Consider the following 19,350-nt stretch of genomic DNA (forward strand, 5'->3'; position numbering starts at 1 on the left):
AAGCTAAACAGTGCCTCAGACAGTTTTTGGAGTTGATTCTTCAGCCTTCCATTTATTTCAGTAGTAAACACAGGAAGTAGTGTGACCTGATAACTAAAGATTCAAAGATTCTCTGGCATCCAGCAATCAGCAATTACTAACGTTTATGAAGAATGATTGGCAATGATAACTGTGATTTTTCTTACTGTCACAGATTTTCCCACTAAGATTAAGAGGCTGATGCAGGTATGTCCAGTAGCAAAAATCTTAAAACAAATGAGATTATCACAGGAACTGTACCCCTGTGAGAACAGGGAGAAAACAATGGCACTCTTGGAGAATTCTCATGTGCATTTTCATATATTCTAAGTGAGCCATCATCGGAGGACTACTGGACTTTGTAATCAGTTTCTCACATTTCATTTTCAACATAGCCTGCTGGAAATGGGTTTTAAACAAGAATAAACATCTTAGAAGCATTTAAAGAGCTGTGTTTAAAAACAGGCCTATCATGGCACGTATTGTAGAGGACACAAGTGCTCATAGATAAGCAGCGGAGGAAACAGGAATCCTAATTACTCAGGGTTGTCTCCTCAATGGAGGAAATGAATACCTGAATGAGTACCACACCGGAGGCTGGAAGTGGATGTTTTTAATCACCTGGTGACCTTTCCTATCTGTAAGATCAGACCTTACCCAAATCCCCCAGAATGTTTATCCCAGACTCCTTTTCTCTAGACCTTTATCTTTAGCTTTGTTTCAGTCAATAGAATCCATCCTTCAGGGAGATGTGATATGTACTCTATATATAGCCTACTGGCCTGTGCATTATTGCTTCCAGATTATAGAAGTTTGAACTAGCACCTGTTAAGTTGTGTTGAACTGAGTATTCCTTCTTGCTCCTGAGGTTCATTTCCCTGGCATCATTAGAGTTTTCAGAACCCCACAACATATCCTTTCTCTATCTGAAAGATCTATGTATATAATGGAAAGATTTAAGAAATGTTCTCAATAACATAAAATTGAACAAACATTGATACAGGTGAACTTAGATGAAGATGAAGCTTATGTCTTATGAAAACTGAAAGAACCCTGTCCAATCAAGATGAGAGGCATGTACAAACGTGGTTACAGGAAAAGAGTGACTCAGGCATGGATAAACAATGATAAACCTTCCTATACCCCATTCCTTTTATCAGACATCTACTTTGCATCAATGTACCTTTATGTATTTGTAAATTTGCCTGTATGTGATTCACTCCACTGCAGAATTTGGAAAAAGTAGAGCCTGAACATTGGAAAGATAAAAGGGAAGGGGAATAATAATCAAAAACTAGGTTTTTTTTTTTTTTTTTTTGCCCACAATCTTGGAAAATACAACATAAATTAGCGATTTAAGGTGGACCTGTATGAAAATTGCATTTCCAAAGAAATTTGTTTTGACCACTACTAGGTCCCAGCTACTTTTTCTATAAGGTACAGATTCTGGGTTAAATAAAAACAACAACAAAAAATGTAAGATTATTCCATTGCGGCTCTTTTAATCAATAGAAAGGATGAAATCAAGAGACCAGGTCTCAATTAATATTGTTGTAAAATAGGTACCTTACACTTGGTATACATTCATCGCATACTGATGGAATAAAATGAAAACAGAAACAGTTTATACAGGGAATAAAGCCTGTTTCCATCATATATGTCTTCATATTTTATTTCGAGGTTATATTAAGATATTATATATACAAATATTTCTGAAGAGAGATAAAAAATTTATGCTTTCATTTTCATTGAAATTAAATTGAAATGGGTTAGGCATGCATGGATTCTCTGATTATCTGAGTTGCTGTGAACTGTAGCAGCCGTGACTTCTTGGTGTGGGAGAATTGCCATTATTTCCGAGTCTCTCCAAGAGACTCTATTGCTCTTGTACACTTCCTTCCCATTGCTGGATGTATTCCCATCTTACATTTCTTTCTGTCCTTTCAGACCGCATTAAGACAACTCTTTGTGATTAACGCCTTTTTCCAGAAAAAGGTGTCAATTTCTTTTATTATTATTTTAAGTGTGTGTGTGTGTGTTGGGAGGAATGTCTTGGGCATGTTGAGATCAGAGGACGTCTTGTGGGAGTCAGTTCTTTCCTCCTATGACATGAGTGCTAAGAGGAAATTCAGGTCACCCAGGTCCTGAAGCTTGTCAGAAAGTGCCTTCACCTGCTCTTTAAATTGAACTTTGAAATCAGTTCTTACTAGAAAGTTTGAGTCTCTCTCTCTCTCTCTCTCTCTCTCTCTCTCTCTCTCTCTCTCTCTCTCTCTCTTCTCTCAGTGGGTGTGTGTGTGGGCGCATCTGTCAGTCTGTCTGTATGTATGTGTGTCTGTCTGTGTGTCTTGTGGTGTGTGAATCTGTCAGTCTGTGTGTGTGCGCATGTGCGTGCGCGCACACACACACACACACACACACACACACACACACACACATGCCCAAACATGAACCAATGAGTCTAGTTAGTGTTGTCTCCAGGAGCATTGGTAAGATGCTACTTACAGGAGAATGAAGAACTTACATGTGCTACATCCCTGAAGAAAGTGTATGTCTTTCTTACAGCAGCTGTTAACTTCCTTTTGCTCTTCTGGAAGTCATATGGTCTTGGGAACAAACAGCCTTCTTTTAGCTCCCTCCCAGGGCATGAATTCTATTGCATTAAATGAATTCTATTCTATTCTATGTTCAAAATGACAATCACAGAAAAAGATTTGAGAAAATCTTTTTGAAATTATATTTTCATGCATTGATTTCTTGTCCTCTGTCTTTCAAAAAGATGTAACCTCTAGAATGCTCTAGAAGGATTTTTCTCAGGGATATTTTAATTGGAGGATGTCCTGTTTGCCCTAGAAAGATCTCTCTTAATCCTGCTTCTTTGTTTGGTGGACATCTCATAAAGAGCCATAAGAAAGAGTTGATGAACATAAATTTGGCTTGGTGATAGAGAATATATAACACTTCAAACAGGTGCTTTACAATTTGAAAATGCCAGTAGTTATCAATGTGGTGACAGTCTTCTCTCTGTACTGTTCCTCTGTATAGAGAAGTATTGTCTCTGCTCTCCTTCCCAGATTAATGTCCATTTAGGTTCATTTATATTTTCACATCTCAGATATGTTTTTAAAAACCTGATTATCTCCATTTACCTAACACATACTGTTTGTTAAGGTGGTAGAGGAAACTCTACTTGCTCCTTAACCTCCTAAGTAGGTACAAAAGTCTTGGCTGCATTTCAAGGTCAAAGCCTACCATGGAGTATTTTAATTAAGAGACTAGGGAACAAATCTGAATCACAGGTATTTGGAGCTGAATTGCTGCATGGGCATATATAACATGTAGTGTTGAAGCATAGTGATAGTTTGCATAACTAATAATTCTTGGTTTATATTGCTGCTCATGTTAATTTTCATATTACTTTTAGTAATTCACTCACAAGTGTTATATGCATTGTTTTTGAAGCCTGAAATTGTGTTTATTTTCTATATTAAGATATCTCCTCACACCTTGTACAACCAGAGTCCTACCTAAAATTACAATTTAAATAAATCCAGGAACAAAACAGTCAGTGATCATTTTAAGACTGAGTGTTTTAAAGGATACATTATGAAAAAAATTAACATGCAAAAGCAGCACAAAGCTAAATTATTTATTATGGAAAAATTAGTCAATCTAGTTACTCCCCTAAATTTTACATGAATAAAATATTACAGAAAATTTCCTTTTGGGTGATCAGTATATAGATCAGAAACTCCCCAAAGAAACTGTATTAATACAGTTAACTCATTCTTTATTAATGCCCCAGGCATTTTAGCAACATGCAAAGTGAAATATCCACCTGAAAAATGACTTTAATGATAAGTTATTTCTTTGCCTTATGTACATAATGGAAAATTAGTTCAGGAAGAAAATCTCAAAGGGGCAAAAAATAGCCAACTGTGAAATTTGCAAATACTTTCTTGGATTGGGTACAAATGCTATCCAGGCCAATACCAGGGATAAATTCTCTCTATCCTATTTACAACCCGATCTTGATTAGTTAAGAGCTCATTTTCCAGTTTGTGAATTATCTAGGTCCTTGAGTCTTCTCTTCCCTCTGGCTGATTACCTCCTATTTCTCTGCTCATTAGCAACTCTACCCAAAAGGGGAGGAGTCCAGGTAAAAAGAGAAGATCATGTAATGGCAGTCTTAAATGACTGGAGATATATGCTTGGATATATATATATATATATATATATATATATATAATTATTTTCCAATTGGCAGCATGCATACACAGTTAAGACATAGCATGAGGACTGGTTTATGGAGTCAGATCTCATAAAATGTCAAAATCCTAGCACTTACAGCTTGAGCAACATCTTAGAAAAGTATTTATCTTCATCTGCATACACCTGGATATCAGATCTCTCTCATGAACTAGGGGTGACAGCCTTACCCTCGTCACTATGTTATTGATAAATAAATGGAAGGAAATACAGATTCAGAAGAAGTTGATAAGTGGCTCTGTGAAGCTGGTATACATTATCAATTTGGATTTGTATATAAAATTCCCTTTGTCAGTTAGCTTTTTGTTTTGTTTTGTTTTCTTAAATCAAGGCTTGCTTTCTGGAAAGGCTTTTTGCCAGTGTATCATGATATATATATATATATATATATATATATATATATATATATATATATCCTTCCCTGTTGATAAAATGAGCAGTAGAAATGGTTGAAAAGACCAGTAAAGACCAGTAAAGCTCAGTGTTATCTTTCTTGGTGGGTTTGGCTTCCTGATGCTTTCCTACCTGTGGACACTAAGAGGATTTACCAGTAATAGGACTTTGTATATATTCCTTCTAGAATGTTTCTCATTCTAACATGAACTGTTGTTATAAGTTTACTTCTCATAGCCCACAGGTAGAATTTTGAGTCAAATAATGGTTCCTTATACATATTTAACTGTCATATCAAAGTAGTCCTTGTTTGTGATATGTGTCACCTTGGCCAAACACTAAACTAGTAGTCAAATGTCTCCCAAGACCAGATTCCATTTAGATGTTTTATAGAGACCTGGATCATGCCTGTAAGTCACAGGCACAGATTTGCGTCTGATAAGTGGGAACAATTACGTTGTCTATACAAATGGATTTAAATGCAAAGATTATCAAAATAAAGTTTTGGGTACCTTCAAAAAAGTAATTTATTGATGTTTAAGAAATTATTCTAAAAGGATATCAAGTAAATGTCTTAAAGAGGAGGAATAAGAAATTAGTTCCTTATGAAAAACAAAATCATTGAAGGATACTTCTTGTGAGTACAAAGTAAAAGAATGAAACACCTACTGGTACAAAAGAAAGTTAAAGAAGAGAAACTGTCTCAATGACCTCACCCAGAATAAAAGAGAAGCAAAGAAACAAGGAAGGAAGGACGAAAAAGGAAAGGAAGGGAGGAATGAGGGTGGAGAAAAATGATTTATGAGACAGCATGCAAGTGCAGGATCACAGGTTAGCTGGTCACCTTGAGCTTGCCTCCTCAGTTTCAACTCCAGAAAACCAAGGGGTGCACTTTCTAAATCAAATTAACAGATTAAATTGCCTTAGAGACTAAGAAAAGGTAAATGTTAGAGACTTAACAGAGAAGTAGAGAGTGACTGCCAAAAGTTTTACATCACCCTCCTCTTCCCTGATAGCCCTATGCCTTTGAAGAAGGTATCAGAACTGAGTCCTCCAAAAATTAAAGCACAAAATTTACCAGATTGATATTATTAAAGGATGTGAATCCAGCACACTTCTTGGCTTTTGGCTTTTTTTTAGTTTTGACCTTGATCTTCATTTGTTCACAGGTAGACCTGGCCTCTTTCATGAATTCTTTCGGATAAAGGAGGAACCTGAATTCTTTGCATCTCCCCAATCCTCTGAGTTTCTTTCTAGCTATTCAACATGCTCAGTGCCATGCATCCAAATCAGAGAGATACTATTCTTACCCAAAGGCAGTCTGATTACAAAAGGACAGAGAATTTGCAAAAGCCTTTATTGTAACCAGTTAATGATTGTATAATGACTACTTTAAAGGGTTTGATAGATTGCTTGTAAGATTTTTCTCTTACTGAATAACTTGAACCACCAACATTTTAATCACTCACAAAGCTTAGAAACTCATGACTTACAGTTCTCAATACCATATGAGGTCAGTTTTTTCTAACTTCCTGTGAGTTCCAATGATGCAGCATCTGAGTGAGGATGCTGACAATGGAAGATAACTTCATCGATGACTCTGAGGTACCCAGGGTAGTCTTGAAGCTAGGCTGAGGAGATATATAGCTGGGTGTTTGAGTTTGACCCAGTTGGAAATGAATCCTAAGACATCTCATCAAAAGTACTATTATGATTTTATAGAGAATCTATTTTTAAACTGATTTGGTGAAATACACTTCTACCCACTGAGGGCAGCACTATTCTCAGAGCTGGGCTCCTGGGCTGTATAAAGTGAAAAAAGTGAGCCAAGCAGACACATTGTTATTTTTGGTTCCTAATTGTGGATGCAGCATGACCCCCTATTTCAAGTTCCTCAAATTCTACCTTTCAAAATAAGGAGAGAAAGTTACTTAGTTTAAAATAATTAAATGATAGACTAAAAATGAATGGCGGTGGGAAAATCAGTGAAAAGAATATAGAAAAATGGGGTGAACACAAGCCTGGCTTGAGCAGAACAGAATGCATGAAACTTTAGAAAGACTCATCAGAATTAATAATTAAATTAAATAGAAGACATGAGGATTTCTAATATAGAAATAGGATACGTAACTCCACTACATATACTAAAAAGAAATTACACCTATCTTAGTCTTCATATTTCTTTTTCCCTTTGCTATGACAAAATATCAGAAGCAGTTCAAGGGAGAAAGTGTTTATTTTAGCTCACAGTCCAAATCTGCAGTCCATCATTATGGCCATCAAGGTAGAATTTGAGGTCATTAATTCAATACTTTCCTGAATGTGTCACTCATGCATTTATGCATTTGGTAGTGTAGTTGTCTTAATGAGTAATTCATGTATTGCATACAATAAATTCAGGCATATTTTAATTTTCATTTACTTCAAAATAATTTCTAATTTCATATTTTTCTTGATACAAGAGTTAAGAGTTATTTGCATTATTCGCTTTGAACTGTTTGAGTATTTTCCAAAATATTTTTGTTTCAATTTTGAATTGAATTACTGTGTCATCAGAATATATACTTCATATGACTTCAATTATGCTAAAAGCATTAGGACTTCTTCCATGAACTAGAATATGACTTATCTTTCTAAATTCTTTGATCATATTAAAAAACAAAATAAAAAGTGTTTTATTGATATTGAATGGTATGTCTCAATACTGTCATTTAGATCAGTTGATAGTGTTTTTCAAATAATAATTTTGTTCTATTAATTACAGATATCAAGGTAATAGATATTGAAATATAATTACAGACTTTGCCATTGTTAATGAAAGCTCTATTGGCTTTTGCTTTATGCATTCTTCAGCTATGTTATTACATATATAAGCAGTGCTGTTATGGTCTGTTATGTATAAATTGATCCTTTACCATGACAGCATGATCTTTTCTTGACTTGGCTCTGGTAATATGCTTGCTTTCTCATCTATTTTTATCAATTGTTAATGAAATATTTTTTCCATTCATTTATTTAGCTCATAAATAAAGTCATGCACAGATACAGATTACGATACAGAATACAGTATGTTCACAATGGCATGGCTAAATTAAACCAATTAACATGTTATATCACACATATTCATCATTTTTGTTTTGAGAACACTTAAAGTATACTATCTCACAACTTTTAAAATATAGCATATTTTTATCAAGCATATTTATCAGGCTCTCAGTAGACCTCAAGACTTCAGCAAGTCCATGCCTCTTGTCCAACTGCAGTTTTATATCCTTAAACCAATCGTTTCCCCATTGTTAAAAGACCCACATTGAAGCCTAATAGCCAAAATTCTGCTCTCTGTTTCCATAGTTAATGAAATATTTTTATTAAATTTGACATGGATTATCATTCCAATGCCTTTGATATGAATCATATTTGAGTTTTGTACTTTACATGTAGTTGGGTCTCACTCTTATAACTAGTCCTTAAATCTCTGGTTTTTAATTAACAAATTTAGGGTGTTTACATTTCCAACATGACACTGAATGATCAGGCTTAACTCTATCATCTTGCTCTAAACTTTACTCTTCCTCCTACACCACTCTACTCATTTTTTCTTCATATGTCTTGAATGATTTTATATTTATTTTACTTTTACATAGAGTCTCCCATTATATCTCAGACTGACTGTAACTCACTATGTATCCCAAGCTGTTTTAAAACTCACAGTAATCCCCCTGACCCAGATTTTTCTGTGTTGAGATAATAGGCATAAGACCCCATATTCTCTTTTCCTTTTTTCAACCTTCTTTTGCAATAAGTGGATCATTTTATACCTACTGTTAGCTTTGTATCTGTAATTCTTGATCTCTACTTCCTCCGTCACTCTCTCCCTTCAACTTTCCCCTTACTCTCTCATTTTTCATTTCAATTTCTTTAAGTTTGCTATTATTTTGATATGCCTAATAGGTTGTTTATGACTTCCATCATACTTGTTACCCAATTCACAGTAGTTTTTAATCTCTAGAAGCTTAAATCTTTTATCTCTCTTCTATTTCTTAGCCTTGACCATTTGTAATATAGTTTTAATAATAATCCTGTCTTGTCAATTCTGAGATGGTTTATATCAATTGATTTCTCTTTGATTATAAGTAACATTTTCTTATTTCTTATAGCATGTGAATTTTATTGGCTATAAGTCACTGTGAAGAATTTTATCTTGGTTGAATCAGATATTTCTATATTCCTTAAAATATTTTCAAATTTTTCTTTAAGTTGATAATTTCAGCTGATGGCAAATAAATCTGCCAATGCTCAATTGGGACCCTCCCTTATGTTCTCACCAGTGGTTTCCATTGATAGGGATTTACAATTTGTTGCTATTAACAATTCTATGGAAGCAAGCAAACAAAGAGCCTTTGCTCTTTACTCCACCTCAAACAGTTCCTCTCTGTAGACTAGCTGACTCACATGCACAACCTAGTTTCTACTCGGCTACATACTATATGTGTGTGCAACTCCTGTGTGAGTTTCTAACATCTGCTCTGTTCTCTTTGCTTTTCCTGTCCTGTTTTCTATCTTGAACTCTAGTTAGTTTGTTCTCTGATCCCTCTGCTCCTCCTCAGCTCATTCCCCTCAGTAGCAGGGAAGAATTTTATTTTTCATATTTCAGTGATAACTCTCTTGACCCTTTAAGGTTCTAGATCTTGCTATGTTTTATATTTCTTGTTTCAGTTGGAAAGTGAGCTAGATTTTCATTTTTCTACCTAGGTGATAGCAGAAACTTTCTTTTAAGAATCTGGAGACATCTGTTTTAAGAAAATACTTAGCCACTACCACAGTCCCTCTCCACAGTCATCACACTCCTAAGTCAAAGCCTGTGAACCACAACACTCTGCTCACCTGTCCTAAAGGTTAAATAGTAGCAGTTTGGATCAAGGAAATCAAGCCTGACACTATAACCTAGTCAAGTACCCATGGCTGGAAAGGCAATAGTTCTAATAGGATAACATTTATTCTCATTTTCCTAAAGCAATATAACTTCTAACTATATTCTCAATACCTATTATTATTCCCAAAGGTAAGTATAACTCTCACCCTTCATCAAAGAAGCTGCTTTTTGAAGCAGCAGAGGCCACTACAGAAATCCATAAATAGTCAAAATGCAGAGAAATGACATTCTGATTCAGCCACTGGAACATCTACAACTCAAGGTGTAAACATAAGCATCAGAGAACAACGAGGAAGAGAGGGCAGAAGGATTGTAACAGTCAGATCAGGACACCTGCTGCAAGAATGCATCTTCTAGACAAGTCATGGATGCTATTCCCATGAAATGTTATCAACATAGCCACCTAAATAAGACCCGAATAATGACATGTGTGTGGTAAATTCTGAAGACCCCAATCCTAGATGAATGGCTACTGTGAGACAGACAATCAGTTGTCTCCAGGAATAAGGACTTCAGTAGGTTATCCAAATGTGTGTGTGTGTGTGTGTGTGTGTGTGTGTGTGTGTGTGAAAGAGAGAGAGAGAGAGAGAGAGAGAGAGAGAGAGAGAGAGAGAGAGAGAGAGAGAGAGAGAGAGAGAATGTGTTTTTGCACATGTGCACAGATAGATGCAGATATACACACATTTAATAAAGAAGAGGTCATGAATTTGAGAGGGAGTGGAATGGTGGGCATGGGGGCTTGGAAGGGGAAGAGAGGTAGGAATGATGTAAATATGGTACTCATCCTCAAACTATTAAAAAATAAGTTAAAAATACTTAGATACAGAAAGTCAAAACCAATCACAAGCTATATTATCCATTCTGATTCATTCATCTCCACTATTTTTGTGTAATTAAATAGTTAAATAGATTTTAATTTTTCTTTTTTGGGGGGGGCTTCTGTGTTTTGACTGGAAATACAACTAACTGCCATTCTTTCAGTGTTGCTTTAAAGGGAAGCTTTGTAACTAAGTGAGTACATGAGAGGAACTCAAATGAGTACAATGAATGAAATATTAGACAGAAAATCGTGCATGTCATAGAACACACACTTATTTATCTATTTGCTTGAGACAGGGTCTCACTATGTAGCCTGGAGGGCTCAAACTTGCAATCCTCTTGCCGCAGCTTCCCCTGTGCTAAGATTCCAGGCATGTGACACCAGGCCTGCCTCAGTCTTTAATTCCATTTTATATTGATACCTATTTAAAAATACTGTTTTATATAAACCCGTAGTTCATATAATTTTTGAAGATAATTTTCATTATGTATTTTAAGTGTTGTAACCCTGCTGTTACCTTTCCCTTATCAAATGTCTCCGGTTGAATCTATTAAGAAAAATTATTAGATTGAACTGTGAATAAAAGTTAATACAAACCGTATTTTGTGTAATATAGTACATAGTGGTGAATAATTGCAGTGTGTCAGAATGTCACTCATAATACCTCAGTCTTTATAATGGCCTTGGAGGATAAGTATTCGTATGAGGAAGGTAGTGATGGGGCTGATAGTGATGCTAAATGGCAAGTGAGTAGAAGGGCTGTTTCCATCCTATTCATGCTGACTGGGAGCTCTCTGCCTTTATCAACTATAGGAAAGTCAGAACTGAGTCCTGTGGGGATAACGGGATATGGATTATTTTCCCCTTGCTTTCAAAATCCCCATTACTATTTTAACTTACATCTATCTTGTAAACTAAATTGCTTAAAAATCCAATGAGAGTGCTAATAGTTAATCTGAGGTAAGATTCATCCAGAAGTTAGGTAAAAGAGGGAGGCTGAGAAATACCCATATCCCCAGGAATTTATAAACAGTATTAAGAAATCACTGTGGTGTGAACAAGGGAAACGTTGCCAAGGGACCCATCAGCCTTCCCTTTGGCAGCTGCTCAAATATTTTCTTAATTTATTACTTTTTAATCAGCTTGTAGAAATGGGTAGAAACAGAGACTTGACAAGCTCAGAAAACTCCAGAGGGAGCAAAGGTGGAATGGAGTAGAGGGACTCTTGAATTTCTTCTTATGACTATTCCACAACTTTTAACAATCATTGCTGACCAGACAACAGATATGGAGTTTCATCTGTTCATAAATTTCAATTTTTCTAAATAAGTTGATTGCGTTACAGAAGTCCCACCTCCCAGTATCCAAAGTTAATTACAATTGTTTTTTTTTTTTTTTTTTAAACAGTGCCTGCTTGTGCTGACTCAGCCTTTATGGAGACTGCAAGGAGTAACAAGCCTCCACAGTAGAAGCAAGGAGCATTCTATTTGTTTCAATAGTATCTGTAGTCTGACTCCATCTCGATCTGCCAGCATTCACATTTCAGGATAAAGGATTTAACAGGAGGTCTGGTAACTACTAAAACCTAAGTCCAAGTTATTTGATTCCATTATTTTCTGCAGGAACAGATAAACCACGGAGCAAAAGAACTGGGCTACCCAGTGCTTTGAGTGGGGACTACAGCCACAGTAAAGACTATCTGATTACAGAGGTTCTTTGTCAGGTAATAATATTTTTTGGAAAGTCTGTGTTTGAGAGTGTACATTTGAGGGAGTAGTTAAAGAAAACTTGTAATAACATTGATTCTCATATTTCATGTGTTATTTTTAATTCACTAATTATTATTTATGCGTATGTCTGAGTGCATTTGTGAGCTCCTGTCTTTGCAGTTGCCAGTGGAGCTAGGTGTTAGATCCTTGGGGAGTGGATTTAAGTATGATTGTGAGCCAACGTGTGTGTGTGTGTGTGTGTGTGTGTGTGTGTGTGTGTGTGTGTGTGTGTGTGCGCGTGCGTGTGTGTTGAGAACTGAACCTTGGTCCTCTAGAAAAGCAGTCACCATGCTTCACCACTGAGCTATTTTCCAGCGTGCCCATTTTCTTAGTTGACACAGGGCTAAAAGAAATGCCACTTGTTTTAGTTTGTTTCTCTGCTGCTGTGATAAAATACCACAATCCAAAGTAACTTGTTGGAGGACAGGGTTTATTTGGTTTTCATTTCCACATCACACAGTCCATCACTGAGACAAGTTAGGACAGGAACTCAAGCAGGAACCTGGAGGCATGAACTACAACATGGCTATGGAGGAAAGCTGGTTACTGGCTTATATCTCTTACCCCCAGGTTACTCAGGTACCATTATATTATCCACCCCAGGAGGACCACCTGCCCAGGGATGGCATTGCCTGCAGTGGGCTGAATCCTCATACATCAATCATTAATCAAGAAATGCCTACAGACAAATCTGGGAGAGGAAATTCCTCAAATGATATCCCCTCTTCTCAGATGACTCTAGATTATGTCAACTTGACAAAAAACAAAATAACAAAGCAAAGCAGCATATCTCCCCAAGGTATAATGGAACTATTTCTTGTTCTTCTGCCTCACACACTAGCACTGGCCAAGGACAGGAATGCACCACCTTTATTGCTCTTCTGATTTGCATTTCATAAATGTACCAGTATATGAAGTTCAGTTCCAAATGAAAAAAAAATTATCTTAGTAAATAGTTCTGAAGGGGAAGTTTCATATATCAAGGTCCATAAATAATGCTGATTCTGTATGTAACACAATCATCCAGGAAGCTTTATAAAAAGTGTAGACCATTTAGACCTACCTACCTACTCACACACCCACACACACACAGTCATTGTGCCCATATCATAATTTCTGAAATGATTGAATTCAGACAGGAGTGAAAGACAGACATTGTTTTCTTCAGCTCCCCAAACAGTTTTGAAATGCAATTAGAATTGAATTCTTAGTCTAGATTCTCCATAATCCTCCCATTTCCAGGTATACATGGCATAAAAGTAGAATGAAAGTGACTAGAGAAACAAAGGTGACTTACAGAAAGGAACACAGGAAAGGGAAGCAAGGACAGGAGAAGGAAAAGACTCAAAGTACAATACTTACTTGTTTAAAAAAATTAAAAATGGTGTAATTGTTGAAAATTATGACTATATCTTTTATCTTACTTTTACTTTGGGCATGTTTGTGATGTATGTGTGTACACACATATATGGAGAGTGTGTTTACTCATGCAAGGTGTGTGGAGGTTGGAGGTCCATGTCAGTTGTCTTCCTCTATTGCTTTATAGCTTATTTTTGAGGTAGAGGGTCTCTCACTGAACCAAGAAGTCAAATTAGCTAGAACAGATGTCCAGTGCACAACTGGGATCAGCCTGTCTCCCCCACACTACCACCATGGCCCCAGTGAATGGGTTATACTTGCATGTCACAAGGCTTTTCCTGTGGGTGCTGGAATCTGAACTCAGGTCCTCATGCTTACAGAGTAATCACTTTACCCAACAATCCATCTCCCCAGCCTTCTTTATCCTCTATTTTCAAAACATGTTTCGAACATTTCACTTTTACATAACCTTAAGAATTTTGAATTATGCCTTTATTATACAGAAGAGCAGAGGGGCATAAGTTTTCCCTTGATGGAAGGAGTCTCTGGCACACAGAGATTAAGAATTTGCATTTATTTTAGAGGCTACTGGCCAGTAACACTCCAGGAGGGAGGATGGATATCAAATTCTGTAGAGTCACTGTGAACTTAATTGTGTGTAGTGCTGTTAGCTGTGAAATAGTATCACCAGCAATGAAGATGTACTAATGTAGAGAATATTTACATAGTGACTGTCCCTCCTCTGCCAGTGTCTCCACAAAGCCCTCATCCTTGTCTGGTCTTTCCTTGGCAGCATATATTCACTGCTGAACATCTGCCTACCCCTAACTTCTAGTTGCCCAAAATGATACAAGAGTATGTCTTTCCTTGCTAAGTCACTACCTGCAGGCAAATCGCAGCATGTATTTTTTTTTGTGTGTGTGTGTCTTTTTCTTTTAAGTCTAAAATATGCCCATTCTCAGCTTTTGTAATGCCAGTGAAAAGATTCACTTTAAACTGATTTCTGTAAGCCCTAATTATACAGTATATTCGATAATAAGCTTTGCAAACTCTCAGCTTACGAACAAAAACTCTGTTCATAATAACTTGTCACTACAATGATCCGTGTGCCCAATTTAATTCACAGATAAATAGAAAGGAAAATTTGGGAGCCAAGCAGGTCTAGCTTGAAGGTGGGCTCTATTACAGCTTGAGTTCAAGTATCCCTCACATCACCTTCTAGAGCCTTCTTACCTTTATATTCAATGATGCTCTGTCACTGTCTCCTCTGGCTCATAAGCGACTGTAGTCTCCCATCTGGAAACAGACCCTAGCTGCAGCTATTAGCTGCCTGAGTCCCCTTGCACAATTTCTTTCTCAGAAAACTTTGGCCTTGCTTAGAAGCTGCCACAGTGGGCTGAATTATCCAATCCCTGTCATTAAAGGTGGCAACCACACACTTGAGAATGATGTGGGAAAACTCCAGTGAGAGTGATAATTAAAGTTGGAAGAAGAAGGGTCACCTCCTTTCACTAAGCTCATTGGGTTTGGCATCAGAATAATTCTGAAACAGTGGGGGAGATGTTCCTCTCAGCATGGTGGTATCTGGGTACACACGTGCTCTTTGCGTGGGTTCAAATGAGAATGCCACTTTAATTGTGTTTAAAGTGTTATCTTTGGGATGGGGAGTAAAATCGGTAAAAAAAATGAGTTCTAACAATACAGAAAAGACTAATGAGTAGAATCTAAATGGGGAAAGAATTGCGGTGTGTGTGTGTGTGTGTGTGTGTGTGTGTGTGTGTGTGTGTGTGTGTGTGTGTCACGCATGATTTTTTCTAACACACACAAAAGCATTATAAGACAAGAACATTGTTGCCAGGGTAATCTAATGTTTAAATGTGCCTCTTCTTTTTTCTTGGCTGTGGAATCAGAAAGCCATGGTCTCCAACCCAGATTTCCCCTCCCTGACTGTCATTATTATCACAAATTATTCCTGCCTCAGAAAATGCAGGTAGTATCATGTGAGTTTAAGAAAGTCACCATTGGGCATTACTTTGTCAACAAAACTAGTTTTGTTCATTTGCTTGTTTGTTTTCCCAGAAACATTGATTTCATTCTTCATTGTTCAATGAAGCAGTTTTGGGGAAAGTCATATTTACTTCATACTGTTTGATATGTTATCTTAGAAAGTAATACTGAATCTTTAAGAGCAACATAGATAGATACACTGAAGACACTAATATACAGAGGTGTAGGTAGTAAAAGCAAAATTCAAGTTCAAATTTCAACTTCACGATGACTATATATTTAATCATGAACCAGATCCCTTACCTTTGTGTGCCTCTGTTTCCTCCTCTATGGACTTGAAGAATCCAGCAAGTTTAAAATATAAAGCTTTTATAACAGTGTCTGGTCTGGCACAGAGTAAGCGATTTCTTAAGTACCTACCTACCATTGTGACGAAAATGAAATGTTCAGTACCTAGCAGAAAATTCAATACTATAGACCTAGTTTGGGTACCGACTAATATTATTGTTTGTACATTCGGGTTTCTTGTTCTCATCTATCTGAGGAAAAGCTTTCTACAAAATAAGGCTCCTTTAGGAAGCAAACACTGGCATTTTGCTACAGAGACTTCACTGTATTATAGGAGAGACAATTGCAACATCAGGTTCCCAACCTGAGGAGCCCCTAATGAGCAGATGCTTAAGATCCCTGATGGATCTCCACAGTTCCCTTCACATCTGAAGGACTGTTTGGAGTAAGGTAAATTATGCCTGTCCTGCATGATTGTATTTTGGTTCAGGGTAAGAGAACGTGGAAGCGGCCAAGCTACCTGAAAGAACCCCTCTTGATTGGCTGGACAATAGTATGCTTCCTTTGGAAGACTGACTTTTCAGGTTATAGGCAACCATTCATGAATTCCAATAAATAGAAAAGAATTTAACCATTTAAAAATACATATCATGAGAGCATGTGACATGTTCTTTCTTTTGTCCCTGTAGAAAAATCTTTTCTATAACATACACACACACACACACACACACACACACACACACATTGCTGGATACTTCAGGCTCCATTCACTGCAGCTCATTGAAAGAATAATAGGAATACAAAATGGCAGGCATAGGGACAGGGAGTGGGGGAATGAATGAATGATACCAACAACAACCTCAAGTAGACTACTAAAGAGAAAATATTCTTTATTACATGTAAATCTGATTTCACTGCAAGGATTCTGTGTGGTCCCTTAAAAATAAAGCTTTCTACAAAACATAGTGAGTTCATTTAGTCTAAGGGCATTAAAATTATTTAGTAAATTATCTCCCACTGAAAAACATATAAATAACCTACATAAGATATTCTGTTTCAGTCTTGGCTTTATATTTAAAATTATTTAGAGCCTGCAATTTCTCCCTAAGGTCATCACCTTCATAAATACCAGCCACACATGATGAAAACCAACTCAATAAAATGGGTATTTCATTCCTCTTTCTTCTGCTTATGTAGAGGCGTTTCTTCTATGCACACAGTGCCCATTTATAACAAAGCCTCACATGGGGAGGGATTTTATGAGTTCTCTAGCTTTCTTTATCTTTCTATGCATCAGCCAAGCAACTGGCAGATTCTTTAATAAAATATATTATATGCATTAATATTTATAAGCCTATGAATTGGATGTTTAAATAAACATTCAGCAACTCATGCCCGTTCTCTTGTTGTAGATGTTAAATCACACTTACATTGTCCGGGAAGTCAGCCTTTAGTTCGGTGATACTGTGACACCAATATGCAGCTGTCTTCTCACTGATGAGCTCAATGTTGAGGAAAGAGCTTTGTCCAGGGCCATACATGGGGCCAGAAGTGGTCCCCCGAATGATTCTGGGCGAGACATTTGTCACGATGTCCTAAAGAAAGAGAAAACATATTGAGTCTCCGTTCCACAAAGAAAACCTGCGATCTTTATTACATACTCATTTCCATGTGACAATATTTTACCAAGTCTCTTCTCACATTTTTCCAGATGAGGTTTTAACATACTTTAAATTACAGTTGAGCATATGCTATTTCCAAATGAAATGGTAGAATAAAATATTTGCTAGCTTTTGCTAACGTCCTACAGTTCTAGACTGTACATAGTAAACAAAAAAAACTTTTTAATTAAATAATTTTATGCTGATTTGGGATGTACATATTTTAGTTTGTTTGAAGTTTAAAAAAATAAATAAACAAAACATTAGAATTCCATGTAGGTCTATGTAATCTAAGTAGCTCTACTCATTAACTCCAGTAAGAATTAATGTTTAAAGACAAAATGTCTAATTTTCTTAAAATGTTATTTAAATGCAAATCAACTAGGAAAAACATTACTATTACTAGCTCATTAAACTTTAATACATATTCTAAAAAATTGACTGGATCAAATTACCTGTATGTAAGTATAAATATGTATACCTATGCACATGATACATATATATTCCTATTCTTATATGTATATGTATGTGTGTGTGTGTGTGTGTGTGTGTGTATGTGTATGTGAGTATATGTACTCACATTCAATATGAAGATAGATCCCCTTCCCAAGATTGAAATGAGGTTATCAATAACTTCCTGATAAATATAAACAGTAAAATTAACTTGCTTGTTAAGTGTAATTACCAATCCCTGGCTGCTTCTAAAGCAGTATTAGCAAAGAAGAATAACATCCTTCCATTCCTTAAAACTAAAAAGAAACAAAGAAGGAAAAATGTTTCTTTTGCCAACTTCCAATTAAAATTAATTTTGAATAAAGGTCATTTAGTTAAGGATTTATCAGAATTAGTCTTTTAAGTACCCCTCCTCACCATCTTGTCACTTTTAGTGAGATAACATGAACCCCCATTAGTATATAGCAATTAAGGTCAATTTACATATTTTAATTAAGAACCACCCCATATAAAACAATTAGTGTAATAGGCATACTAACTGGATTTCATAACATTTGGACGTTTTTCCAACTAGATAGACAGGAAACCTTAATTAGCATTAATTAGTGCTGATCTGCATATGTTTGATAAGGCATACCCTTGCCACAAAAGATTATTTATTCCTGAATGTGCCAAATGCTACAGTTGCAGAGGATAAAAGGACTTTTCTTCACATTGCATGTTAATTTCTGTTAATTTACATTCACTTTTACATCGAATTAGTATATTATAAAATAAATGGTATAAATGTTACAAAAAGCCTCCTTAAATATGTACATTTTAACTTATAGGAATCATGCCAGTTAAATTTTTACTAATTAAGCCATTCCATTCCCATTGTGCTTGTGCACAATATCACCAGCCTCTCTTTGATTTGCTGTTGAAAAACCCTGTTACACAATCATAAATGCTAAAATGACAAATAGAATCACTCCAGGAAGCTCTAGCAGACAGGTCAAATTTCTATCCTGGCAAATGCTCCAGTGTGTATGCAGCATCCCTACGGGTGGCTCTGTGTGTCTCTCCAGGTAGGCGCTATTGTGCTGCCAGGGTTGGAAAAGACATTTCTGGAAATGTTTTCTTTGAATGCTCCTGGTTTTCTTCTCTGCTCCAATTTTCAGATTTCACACTCTTTCATCTGTGAGATCCTTCTTTCTTTACTCACTATTCTAAATGTTTTCTCTTGGATATATCCAACCTGTTCCTATACAGAGTCATTGGCCACAGAGGTGAACAGAGATTCTTTCTGGTCATCAAGGTGAGTCAACATAGAAAGATTGGAAAGGCATCTCTTTAGAGTCTCCTATGCACTAAGAATTAAGTCCTGCATAATTGAAAAGTTGC

At 36.3% G+C, this 19,350-nt stretch overlaps 1 protein-coding gene across 1 annotated transcript in view; it reads right to left on the reverse strand.

Annotated features, from left to right (window-relative positions):
* Dpyd (dihydropyrimidine dehydrogenase) overlaps positions 1 to 19,350 on the reverse strand; it is an 830,055-nt gene that overhangs the window by 317,670 nt on the left and 493,035 nt on the right. Inside the window, exon 14 of the mRNA XM_027395605.1 lies at positions 17,284 to 17,448. Coding sequence (XP_027251406.1) covers positions 17,284 to 17,448 — 165 coding nt within the window. The remainder of the gene's footprint in view (positions 1 to 17,283; positions 17,449 to 19,350) is intronic.

The sequence above is a fragment of the Cricetulus griseus genome, assembly GCF_003668045.3.
Source record: "Cricetulus griseus strain 17A/GY chromosome 1 unlocalized genomic scaffold, alternate assembly CriGri-PICRH-1.0 chr1_0, whole genome shotgun sequence".
NCBI lineage: Eukaryota > Metazoa > Chordata > Mammalia > Rodentia > Cricetidae > Cricetulus > Cricetulus griseus.